Source organism: Notamacropus eugenii, chromosome 3 (genome assembly GCF_028372415.1).
Source record: "Notamacropus eugenii isolate mMacEug1 chromosome 3, mMacEug1.pri_v2, whole genome shotgun sequence".
Classification (NCBI taxonomy): domain Eukaryota; kingdom Metazoa; phylum Chordata; class Mammalia; order Diprotodontia; family Macropodidae; genus Notamacropus; species Notamacropus eugenii.
In genome coordinates this window covers 134,303,095-134,316,248 of record NC_092874.1, presented here as the reverse complement: position 1 = coordinate 134,316,248, position 13,154 = coordinate 134,303,095, and the positions used below count along the sequence as shown (strand labels likewise).

Genomic DNA, 13,154 nt, shown 5'->3' with positions numbered 1-13,154 from the left:
CCTTTACAATCAACACTAAGTTGTTCAATCAATGACAAAACATTCTTACAGTTTAAGGGAGGTAAATCACAATCCTCTGTGACTGTGTCAGAGGACCGAGTGTGGTCATCACTATCGTTTGCATCCATCTGTACTTTGTTCTGTAAAATACATAAAATAACAGCAGGGGAAAATAATAAAAACTTTAAAATAGTAACAATGGCTAACATTTCTGTAGCAGTTTAAGGTTTTCACAACACTTTATATACATTAACTCATGGCATCCTCACAACCATTTTGTGAGACAAGCATAACTCATAATTATTTTATAAATGCTAGGTGGCTTGTCCAGCATCACAGAGTTAGCCAAGAGCCCAAGGATGGATTCAGACTCAGGTGTTCTTGACTCTACTATGCCACCTAACTAATTAGAAACTAAATTATTTAGGAACCTTATGAAAATTATCATAAATAGTTACTATATCTCTTACCGATTATAGTCTTCATTTTATATGTAGGGGGAAATGAGTGAAAAATCCAGCAATATCATTAGGTTTCTAGCATTCACAATGGACACATTTCACTAGGAGAAGATTTCTAAAAGTATCCATTTTCAGATTAAAGATTAACATACTTTAGCATGCAAAAAAAGGGGTCCCATCTGTTCACTGAAACATGCATTATTTTCTAAACCAATTCTAAACCAATTTAAAATGCATTTAAAAGTAAACTAATTTCTGTAAAACTTCAAATAAAACTAGCATGAAAAGAACTTTTAAGAAAGTAAAATATTGAAAATTTGAATGTCACTTTTACATACCTGTTCCAGGTCACTTTCTTGGTGTTCCTCTGATGATCCTTTAAATTCCAATTATCATGTTAAATTGATATTAATATTTAAGCAAAACTTTATTTAATTCAGAATTCTTTTTCTCATATATATAAAATCCCACCCCCCATTAACAGTATTGGAAGTTATGACAACTATAATTTATGTATTGCAATCTCTTTTAAAATATGGAATAAATATAAGAAACTTCCATTTTACTAACTATGAATTCATCAAATTATTTTGTAATCTTGATCTACTGCTACACTGAGTTTCTTGTAAGATGCTCATTTCATACCAAATCACAGGCAGCTGTGAAGACTGATTTATGTATTTAATCTAGATGAAACCATTACACTTGAAAATGAAAGGTAACCTAAGAGACAATGGTCATGCATGCTCAATTTACTAGTTAGTTCAGCAGGGACCAATTAATTGAGTCGCTTATCTTTCTCAATGACCAAAGACCATGACATAGAATTTGGGGAAGAGAACAAAGAGCAGGGATGGGTAGGTGGCCAAACAATGAGTAGACAGCATCCTGGGAATGAAGACAACGTGACTGACTGGACACTGGGAACGAACAGTTAGCAACAACCCCTTCTCTCTTGTGACTAAGAAATAATCATTTCTCGAGATTACCTGCAGGGTCAGAGATAGTGAATTTGATTTCTTTAGATAACAAGCCAGACATACGTGAAGGATAGCTTGGTGGTATAAAGATACTAGCCCACACTCCTTGGTGTCCACATTCCTCCTTTAAGGCTAGAAGATTTCCTTGACACAAGAATAGAAAAGTGATAAGCAAGAGAATTGGATTTCTAAATTTAACTCATTACAGGGCTGATGAATTTCTGAACTAAGTTCAGAAACAAAGAATCATTACTTAGGCAGTGAGAGGAGAAAATCAGTTTAAAAAAGATAAAATCAATCTGATTATTTCAAAAGACAGAGAGATTAAAACCTAAATCTTAATATATGAAACCACCAGCCAGGACTGTCTCAACAGAATTAGGAAAAAAGGCTTCTTTCTTGATGTTATGTTGCATAGGGAAGTAAAAGCAAATGAAATCTGTATCATTATGTAACTCAATAAACTTCTCTGAGTAAGCCAAAAAACATGGAAACAAGCTATGCAGATAATACTCCAGCAATTAATGGAAAGTCACTGTAAAACTGTTACCTCAGAGCTAGAAAGAGTATGATTACATGGAGAGAAATTCACAGAGCTGAAAAGATTCACAGAGCTTCTAAAGATTAAAAAAAGATGACTATATGCCACAGGTCAAACAAATCTATTGAAACAAAAACCAACATAAACATTTCAACTTGAATATGACACAATTATCTTAATTTATGGAGTTTCTAATAATAGTATTACAAATATTTTCCCTGGCATAGTAATTCTATTCCATGCTAACCAATTTCATGGAAACAGTTACTGGGAAGCATCAACTAAGTCATTTACTATTTGGGAAAAGTTAAATTGATCATATTTAGCTTTGGAAAAGAAAGCTATAAATAATCCAAAATGAGAGAAAAAATCCACTCATATATGGATTTTATATATGAATATAAATCTATAGAAGCCTAACAGTTTTAGGTTTTTAAGACTAAAACAATGAAAGTAGCAAATCACAGTTAATTAGACAGGAGAAGACTAATTTATCATACAGGCCCAAGATACCCTCTTTCTGTACTTGTGGAGTATATTACAGTTGTCAGAAGAGAAAATCAAAATAACTGCTAAAAAGGCACCTGCTAGATTCTAGGCTGAAAGAGAGAAGGAAAAACCCACAGTGAAATTTGTTATCACATGATTTTATAATTTATTTTGCTTACTTATACTAATAAAAGTTTGGAAGGTAATAAACTGGGCAAATAATCTACTTATGAAAAATTCAGAATGTTAACTCTACATGCTTCTTCCTTACCTTCTGTAGCTTCCTCTTTTTTTTGAGGGAGTCGTGGTTCACCGTGCTTCTGGCAGATTGATTTTTCTTCTAGAATCACAACCCCAAAACCATTCTCAGGGCCACTTCCAGCTCCAACTTCATCTTCTTTGAAAGCAATCTTTCCGAACTCTGTGGATCCTGACTGATTTTTGGTCACTGGTAGTGACTGGCAAGGATAATTCCCATTAAAATTCAAATCCTTGGAGCTGCTGCAACTCTCATTTTTAGGAGAAGTACTGGTAGAATCCCAATCACATACACCTGCAAAGGAAATAGTGGAGTTAAATAGTGCACCAATTTTATCCACCTGGCATATTTTTTTCCATGGAATGTAATTCAAATTGCCACCTAACTTTATGGCTTCATTTTGTATATTTATGCTTCCTGTATTTTATCTGTTATGTAACATGAGGGGAAGAAAGACAACTGTTTTCTTTCTTTTATTCAGCCTATCCTCTTTTTCTTGGATTACCAGCTCTTACCCCCTCATCAAATCTCTCTCAGTATGTAGTCTCCAATAGGGGGAAAGACTTTTGTTTTATGATAACCTTGCAAAAACAACATACACATTTGACTTTTCAATTAATTTAGGATTAAGAAACAAACCCTGAATCTGTGATTTTTAACCCATGATTTATTTAGAGAGAACTCTCAGGTGAGGAAGTTCCCTCTAATAATGTAGGCTGGTACCTTTCTCTGCAACTGATAGTTGCCTAGAGCACTTAGAGGTTATTCATATTCATGCCTCAAACCTTTTTATTTGTTTTGGGTCTATCTACAGAAACTATTGATTCCAACATTATTAGTGGTATCTTAACAACTAAATCTGATAGTCTTTTTCTCAGTCTTCTTCTTTCTTGACCTTACATAGCCTCTGATACTGTTCAAGTTCTTTGCCTCATGGATAATCTTTTTGCTGGTATTTGTTGGCCTGTCTCATGATTTCATTGGGACGTGGTCAGAATAGGTCATACCAGACTATCTACACATTTTGACAGGGTTACTAAAGTGACTTAACAGGGTAGTATTGTCATTATAGTTTGCCTAAATTTCAGCAAAGCATTTGTCAAATTCCTTCATGTCATCTTTGTGGACAAAATGACAAGTACAAGTACAAACATAAGATAGGAGTATACATAAATGTTTGTCAGAATTTATTGGATTTTGTTGGACTATGTGCTCAATATGAATCAATATGGCAGCCATAAGGGCTAGAGCAATTCTAGATTTCATTAAAATAGACACAACATTCAGAGGAAGGGAGATGTTAGTTTGGCGGACCTCTGCCTTGGTCAGACCACACCTGAATACTGTGCTTAGTTTTGGACACCATATTTTAGTACTGGCTCCTGAACCTCTCAAAATTCAACATGAACAAGCCTGAATATATCATTTCCTTTCCTCTCATCTCCACCCCTGATGTCAACAGTCCTTTCATATTTTTTATCTTTATTAAAGACTTTCCATCTTCTCAGTCATCTGGGTCTTTATCTTTGATAATTCTGTCATCCAAATATATATATGTCTGTGTACGCAGACACGCACATATCCAAAAGTTGCTAAGTCCTGTTGATTCTACCTCCATAACTCTGTCATCCTCTGTCATCCTCTCCCTTTTCTTCATTCCCATATAAACCCTCCTACTTCACAAAACTCATCACCTGTTACCTGGATTTTTGCAATAATTTACTAACTGGTCTTCCCATTTCTGATAACTATCTTCTCTGGTCTGTCCTACACAAATCTATCAAGTAATCTGCTTAAGGCACTTAACTGGCCATTCTCTTGCTCTGAAACCTTCAGTGGTACCTTACTGTTTCAGTTCACGGGGCATCAGAGCTATGAAACCTTCCTTCCTCAACTAATTAATACCCTTTCTCATGACATTATAACATAGTTTGTGTGTTGTATTCCTTCACAGAAAGTAAATTTCTTGAGACCGTAAGGCATAGCAAAGTAGAATCTTTTGCTGTTTTTGTTTTACTAAAAGTGCCTCTGATTGAATAATGTGATTGAAGATCTTCCCCACACATAGATGGGCCTGGCAAGTGAGGGAAGTTTGATTAGGGGAGTTGTTTTGTAGGAGGGTCCCAAGTACCTTTTGTTTTTTGTACTGAGGTACTGGGTCAGAGGGTCATGCCCTCTGGCTCTGAGAAGTGTATAAAAACTCTGAGGTTGAGGTTTTACTTTGGGGCTTACTGACTGAAAGTGTTGTTTGGTCAGATGAAGACTCTGGGAAGCGACTAAGGACCTCCCCCCATCCGAAGCAGACACACACACACACACACAGACACACACACAGACACACACACAGACACACACAGACACACAGACACACAGACACACAGACACACACACACACACACACACACACACACACACACACACACACACCCCCAAAGATGTTGTGCTTTCCTCTCTAGTAACTATGGTTGGACCTGTCTATTGAATTGTAATGTATGTAATGATAATGATTATGGTCAGACAGAGAAAGCCAAGACTGTTGATATTTGATTTCTCTGTATTTTCTCTGAAGTTCAAGGTGCTGACTTTTTCCCCTAAACTAACTGAATGATACATGTGCTTGATTAAAGTCACTGTTAACCCCTAAAAAGTTGCCTTTCCTTTTATGAATGCAGATCTAAGAACCTGTGATAGCAGGCCCCCCTGTGTAGGTAGGGGTGCTTACTGATACAGAGGCAACAAACTGTTTGTTTTTATCTTTCTGTCCTACAGTAAAGCAGTGGGAACTTGATATGCACATGATACATAATAGTTGCTTAATATACACTAACTTGAATTGGGAGAATACATACATAACTGAATTTATGTGCCTTTGTGCAATACAGAAAAATGCCAGGAAGTATAAAAATACAACTTGAAATATGTTGTTCAAAACAAAACCTGATGAGCACAGGACATATCTTCTATAAGGAGTGATTTTTTAAAAAATTCACTCATTTTTCTACTTGTAAAGAAAGGGAAAAAAGGACAATACCATCAATGTCATCTGACTCATCTAATCCCAGTTCTTCCATTAAATCTGTAATACAAGTAGGGAGAAAGGGAAGAAAAAAGAGATATGAATATTGAAATTTTTTAAAAATATACCTCCTTTCTTCCTAAATTATAGAATTAGGAAACTTACATGACTTTTGTTTTTCCTTAACTCCTTTTCCTAATTCTTGATGGATGAAAGGATCTTTCATTTCAATAGTGGGTTGAATAGGCTATGACACAAGATAATAAGAAAATAGTTATATTTAAAGTTTTCAGTAAATATCAGATGTAAATTAAAAGTACCAATGTTATTACCTTTAAAATTGAATGTCTCTTAAGAGAACCTGAAAAAAAAGAATAACAACTGCATTTAAGCAATATAATTCAATCATAATTTCCTACAAAATGAATAGGCTTGTTGAATTGTTATAATCCCCGTTACAGGATTTAAAGAATGAATGCTCTAATTTGCCATAATTCTTATTATGACAGCAGTTTGCAGGACAGCAATTAGAATCAATTATAATACTTTAAATAAAAGAATATAGTGTTAGCATAACATGCAATTTACATTTTAAATAGATCAGATCAGATTTTAAGGGTTTTACATATTTGTACATGTACCAATATAAGCATGCTCACGTTATATAGATAAAGGTTATCCGCTGTAAGAGATGGATACTCTTACACTCCATAGAGGGCTATTACAAAGTTGATGCTCCAATGTAGCAGCTTATCTTTCAACCAATTTAGAGTGATTAATGCAATTATATTACAAGTACTCCTAGTGATGATTCCTTAATTAGTTATATAATTTGGCATATATAATATGTAAACAATAAAGATAACAGAATTTAAAACAATGTATAAAGCATATTCTTATCTCAGAAGTAAAGAGCTAGAAGCATGTTTTGAATACATCCACTTAGATACACACTAGTAGAATAGTTAATGACACATTTTCATCTTTCCCTACCCATGCTGCCTATTGGCATGTCTATACTTCTTGTATCCATTAGTTTATCTATCTTAAAGTTTGTTTATTGACTCATGATAGAAAATGCCATCCACATCCAGAGGAACTAAAGAGTCTGAATGCAGAGTAAAGCAGACAATTTTCTTTTTTGTTTTTTTCTTTCTCATGGTTCCTCCCATTTGTTCTAATTCTTCTATACAACATGACTAATGTAGAAATATGGTTGATAGGAATGTATATGTAGAGCCTATATCAGACTGCATACCATTTTCAGGAGGGCGGAAGGGAGGGATAGGGAAGAAATTTGAAACATATGAAAGTGAATGTTGAAAACTAAAAATAAACTTTAAAATTTTTTCTTTATCCATATATTTAAGAATGTATATAAAAAACATTTAAGAAATGATGTAGAAAATATTTCAATTTTGAGTTATTTTTTAAAAAGTAAAATTGTTTCAATCATCTCAATTACTAATTTAATGTTATTAATATATAAAAACCTTTTCAACATAAGTAATTTAATATTAATGAAAAACAAAGCTATGTACATATTGGAAATAAATCTCAGAAAATGCAAATTGAAATTCCAAAAGCACTGTATGTTTTAAAATTTTAAATTAGTTTACTATATGTCAGACCAAAAAGATCTAAAAAAATTGTTTACTATACTAAATTATAAAATTAGTTTTACTACACATCAGTCCACAAAAGTATTAAGAAATTAAAAGAAATTTTTTGGCAAGTATTTATTGTTTATTAAGTATTTAGGGTTACTATGACACTTGAGGAATTGATTACATCATTGTACATATACAGATCTTTTTATATAACATGAAAATTTACAACTATTGATAATATACATACATGTATATACATGTATGTACATGTACGTACATGTATATACATATGTACGCATAGACAAAATCAGGTCCTCTGAAAAGGCGATACATGGGCCTATGCTGTAGAGTCATAATGGAGGGGAATGCAAAGGAAATCAATGAATCGATAAGTAATTACTACTGTATGGTGTTTTGTATATGAGTATTTTTTCTGGACCTATGGAAACCTATAGCACCTACATACAAGGCAGGTGGTTTATATACCTGTGGGGCGCTAGCTCTGCTTGATACCATCCACTGAGACTATACAAGTCATATTCAGCATCATATGCAAACAACAACAGGGTTTAACAAATAGTAGTCACACTGGACTATTCCCCATTTCTAACTTTGTTCACAGGTTTCACATTTCTGGTATTCAGTCACTAATCAGAGGAAGTATTTGATCTATTTGAAAAGTATATCATATATAACTGTTGGGATTGGAAGCTCAATTCCGTGTGGACGGTCTCGGGCAGGTAAAAGTGGGACTTCTAAATCTTAGAGTCTTACGAGGCCCTCCATGAACAGCGGGGGTTCGAGAAGGTCAGACTGAGCTAGCTCGGCTAGCTCGGGTATTTCCGCCTCTCCCCGGGAGATACGTGATGGGTGGAGTCTCCCTGCCCTCGAGATTGTCCCGGATTGGAGCACACCTAGTTACCTAACAGCACGGTATTGAGATGCAAACTGTGCGGCTGAAGGTTAAGTAGGATTGAGGAAGCCTGAAAGTTCTCTCTTAGCACATGTGGAACCAAGAGGACAGTAGGCTCCGCTTCTCTCCTCTCCTCTCTCCCCTCCCCCTCTCTCCCCGCTTGTACTTCTACTTCCAATCCCTTAAGATCTAGCCTCCTTAGGAAATCTCCCCCTCTTCCTCCTAAGGAAGACTTCTCCCTGCACTTGTAACCGAAACCCTGTAATAAAGCTCAACCCCTGTTCGACTCTGGAACGTCCTTTCTCTCATACGTTTATCCGGTTTGGCCAACCAAAGACCTGGGACAGGTAAGAAAGACTCGGGTAGCCCAATACAGGCCTCTAGGTCTGGCATATAACACCTGAACCACTGTCATATTCTCTTGATGGCAGCACATTAAAAGGTTTTAAAATAGCAGCTCCTTCTGGATTCCCCAAAGAGTATCTGTGCCCTTCTTTAAACAGCTCTCCTCCTCTGGATTCAGGTTTACCTTCACCACATCTGAAATGCCATTCTGCCTCAGTACACATGGGACACTGAGGAAGACATCCTCATGAATGCCATATAGGCCCTTAATCATGATGGAAATTCGATGCACTCTCCTAAGATTCTTCATAATGCTTTATGCCAGATCTGCCACAGACAAGCCAACTGTCCAGGAAGTGAAGCCCTTCAGTTTGATCACCTCACAAGCACTTTCATCCACCTGTTCAAGAACATCTTTCCAGTTCTCTGAATCAGTATCAGTTCCAAAAGGGGAGATGAAGGTTCTTCAGAGACACACTAGCAAGATTCACACCACTCCACACAGGAACACTGGAGTCTCCCTGTTCCCCAAGGATCCATCCATAACAACTTGAAGAATGGACACCAAGTCTCTCCCCCATTAGGTAATGGAAACGAGTAGAAACCAGATTGCAACCACTTTCAATAACATGGTTTTTAGGAAAGCTACTTAGCTTCCATGTCAAAATATCCACTGGATTGGAAACAAGAAGCAGCTTAACAATACTGGGAATGATGAATTTAAAGATATTCACATAACGCTATCCCAAATTACAAAGACTTTCTCCCTTCTGTTGATGTGCCTCAGCCATAACAATGACTAGTTTTGAGTTTGCAGCCACACTGTAGTCTTTGCCCAGAAACAATTTTTGGTGTTTTGAGGAAAAGGCTGCCATGTTAGAGATCCATCATCTATCTCTCCCTTTAGTTTATCTTCTGTTACATCAACTAGGGCAAGTTCATCAGCCAAATCCTTTGTTAAGATACTAATGGTGCATGCCATGCCAACTGTACCAACTCCAACAACAGTGATCTTTTTCTGGGGAACCTGGACTTCCTTTAGGACATTCAAAATCAGCTGATCCTTGACAGTAGATGCCATTTTGGGGAATATCTGGGGGGGGGGATATCTAGATTGTTGGTCAGACTTCGAAAATTCTGAGCTAAAAGTGAGACTGCTGCTCCCAACTGAAAGAAGTTTTAAAACAGGTACTTCTACTACAGCACCAAGCATGTTGTTTTACTTCTTATTTATTCTACATGCATCAGTAATACAAATATTATAACTAACTTCAGTGTAAATGTTTTTACTCACATGACTTGGCTAAAAAAGACATTAATTATCCTCTTACTGTATACAGAGAGGATAGACAGATTGCCTAATATGTCTCTAACGTTAGGGCTCTTCTTTTTTCATTCAAGCACTGAGGAAGAAAACACTCCAATTGCTATAGATAACTGGAACACTTGTTTAATTTCTAGGAGGGAGGGATAGCCTATGCTTCTAAAGGTGAGCAATGCTTATTTTTATGTGTGTATTCCGTGTGAGCATCATTCAAAGTCTGGCAATAAGGTGATGGGTTTGTCTTTTGGATTTATTTCTTTTGTTGACCCAGAAAATTCATTAGAAGATTGTATATAATTCAGACAAGGTCGGCAGGGGAAGTCAGGCTCAATTTCAGAACATCTAGACTAAAGTCTAGATCAGTGAACAGACAGATCCTTGGAGTAAGTGGATATTTACGTATAATTCTTTATGTTTCTATTTAACCTTTGTTCTGTTTCTCTTTATGAAAAGTTCAGAAAAGTTTAGTCAACCTTGGGATGGCTTATCATGTATGTAGTAGTAAGTGCTCTATAATAGTAATTGATAAATATTAAAGTATGCAAATCACAGTTAGAAAGGAGAAGATTAATTTATCACAAAGGCTTAAGGGCTTGTGGAATATGTTACACTGATTAAAGGAAAAAATAAAAATACCTGTTAAAAAGACACCTGCTAGATTCTAGGCTGCATGAGAGGAGGAGAAACAAGAAACAAACTTTGTCATCACATGACTTCATCATTTATTTTGCTTACCTCTACTAATAAAGATTGAAATGCAATAATCTGAGCAAATAATCTACCTATGGAAAATTCAGAATGTTACCCTTACATGCTTTTTCATTACCTTCTTTATCTTCCTCTGTTTTTAGAGGGAGCTGTGGTTCACATGGCTTCTGGCAGACCGGTTTTTCTCCTAGAATCACAACTCTAAAATCATTCTCAGGGCCACTTCCAGCTGCTGACGCTTCATCTTTGAAAGGCATTGTTCTAAACTCTGTGGATCCTGACTGATATTTGGTCACTGGCAGTGACTGGCAAGGATAATTCACATTAAAACTCAAATCTTTAAAACTTCTGTAACTCTCATTTTTCAGAGAAGTACTGGCAGAATCCCAATGAGATGCATCTGAAAAGGAAATAGTAGAGTTAAGTAGTACATCAGTTTTATCCACCTGACATAATTTAAATTTATAATAGGATGTCACTCAAATTACTACCTAGCTTTATGACTTTATTTTGTGTACTTATGCATCCTGTTTTTATCTCATATGTAACATGAGGAAAAACAATCGCAACAGTTTTCTTTCTTTTATTCAGCCCATCCTCTTTTTCTTGGATTAACAGCTATTACTCCCTCATCAAAATTTATCTCCATGTGTAGTCCCAAAAACTTTATCAATAAGATCCTTGCGGAAAGGCTTTTCTTTGGTGATTACCTTTTAAAAATAACATGTATATTTGACTTATCAAATGACTTAGGATCAGAAAATAGACTCTGAACCCATGATTTATTTAGAGAGAATTCTCAGGAAGGAAACTCCCCTCTAATAACGTAGACTGGTACCTTTTCTGCAACTTATAGTGTTAGAGAGTTTCTTAGGGCAGGCACTTAGAGGACAAGTGGCTTGCCCAGGGTCATCTAGCCACTATGTGTTACAGATGAGACTTGAAACCATGTTGTTTTGGCTTTGAAGTCAGTTCTCTATCACCCAGGCTAAAATATTTTCCCATAGAAAATGCTTATAATTAGGATCCCTTCAGTGACTGTATTTTTTTAAAATTGTACTAAGTATAGTTGTATCATTTTTTAAAATGTGAACTACTTTAATTTGTCTGGAAGATAAGCTTTTTTAAAAGAATAATCTGACTTCTTGAAGATCAACCTTTTAACTTTCAATATGCATTCCAAATCTAGCATGAAAATAATAGTTTATAGAGTTTAAGTATTCTCTTTTCAAATATGATATGACTACTTTTATTATAGGTTCAAAAAGTGCAAATAAGGGACAATGATGTATGAAAGTGATATAAACACCAGAATACACAGTAAACATTTAATATCTGGGTCTTTAAAGTTTCTCCCATTCTTCATGTAATCAAGTTATTATTATCCAGTATCTTCCCTGTTTTTCACTGTCTAATTACTAGAGTTATTTATATTCACTCCTCAAACTTTTTTATGTGGCTTTGGGCATAAGACTCTACTGAAACTGCTGACTCCCAGGTTATCAATGTAGCTTCACTGCTAAACTGGATAGCCTTTTTCTCAGTCTTCCTCTTTCTCCACCTTACCTAGCATCATAGCCTTGATAATGAGGTTGACACAGGCACTGATAGAGCTAGCTCAGTGTTTGGGAGGCTCAAAAGGAAATTATGGGAGAGAAGAGGTATTAGTCTGTTGTGTGCCTGTGAAACCTGGATACTATACCAGCACCATGTGAGGTATCTGAATAGTTTCCATTTGAACTGTCTTAGGAAGATTCTAAAGTAGGATAAGTTACCAGACACTGAGATCCTTTGTCGGGACTAAATTGCCTCGCATTCAAACTCTCCAACTCTGATGGGCTGGTCACGTTGTTTGAATGTAAAACATATGCCTGCCAAAAAGACTATTTTATAAAGAACTCTCAAAGGGCAAGTGTTCACATGGTGGTTAGAAGAAGTCATAAAGGAACACCCTCAAGGTCTCAAGAACTTTGGAATTTGTTGTGTAACATGGGAGACACTGGCACAGGACCGCTCATCCTGTCATGCCCACATCAGAGAAGATGCTGGGCTCTATGAACAAAGCAGAATTGAGACAGCTCAAAGCAAACTCATAGTTCCCCAAATTTGTTGTAACCACTCCAAATGTTCACATGGACTATTTGTGACTGACATGTGGGAGAGCATTACAAGCTAGTTTTGGTGTGATCAGTCACAGTCGGACACAATGAATCTTGACTAGCATAGTCAAGTTATTTTGGTCCTCTTTGAGAACAAAGGACACTCATGCTTGCAACGTTTTCAGACTGAGGAAGAAAACACTGCAATTGCTACTGACAACAGGAACATGTGTATAATTTCCAGGAGAGAAGGACAGCTTATGCTGCTGCCAGTGAGCAAAGCTTGTCCCTCTGTGTATACTCTGTATGGGCATCATTCATAGCCTAGCAATAAGGTGATGATATTTTTCCTCAGAAATGAATTAAGAAGACTGTCAGGAAGTTGGGCTCAATCTGTATCAGTTTCTAG

The 13,154-nt window shown here is 36.0% G+C and overlaps 1 protein-coding gene across 4 annotated transcripts in view; it reads right to left on the bottom strand.

Moving 5' to 3' along the window:
• The window catches only part of LOC140533325 (ankyrin repeat domain-containing protein 26-like), a 61,022-nt gene that overhangs the window by 27,852 nt on the left and 20,016 nt on the right, over window positions 1-13,154 (bottom strand). For 3 of the 4 annotated variants that reach the window (XM_072652941.1, XM_072652942.1, XM_072652944.1), the window contains exons 9-16: window positions 10,765-11,046; window positions 6,079-6,107; window positions 5,912-5,993; window positions 5,762-5,806; window positions 2,743-3,024; window positions 1,451-1,585; window positions 800-837; window positions 2-140 (exon numbers count right to left, since the gene is read on the bottom strand). In XM_072652941.1, coding sequence (XP_072509042.1) covers window positions 2-140; window positions 800-837; window positions 1,451-1,585; window positions 2,743-3,024; window positions 5,762-5,806; window positions 5,912-5,993; window positions 6,079-6,107; window positions 10,765-11,046 — 1,032 coding nt within the window. The remainder of the gene's footprint in view (window position 1; window positions 141-799; window positions 838-1,450; window positions 1,586-2,742; window positions 3,025-5,761; window positions 5,807-5,911; window positions 5,994-6,078; window positions 6,108-10,764; window positions 11,047-13,154) is intronic. The other variant, XM_072652943.1, reaches the window with a different exon arrangement.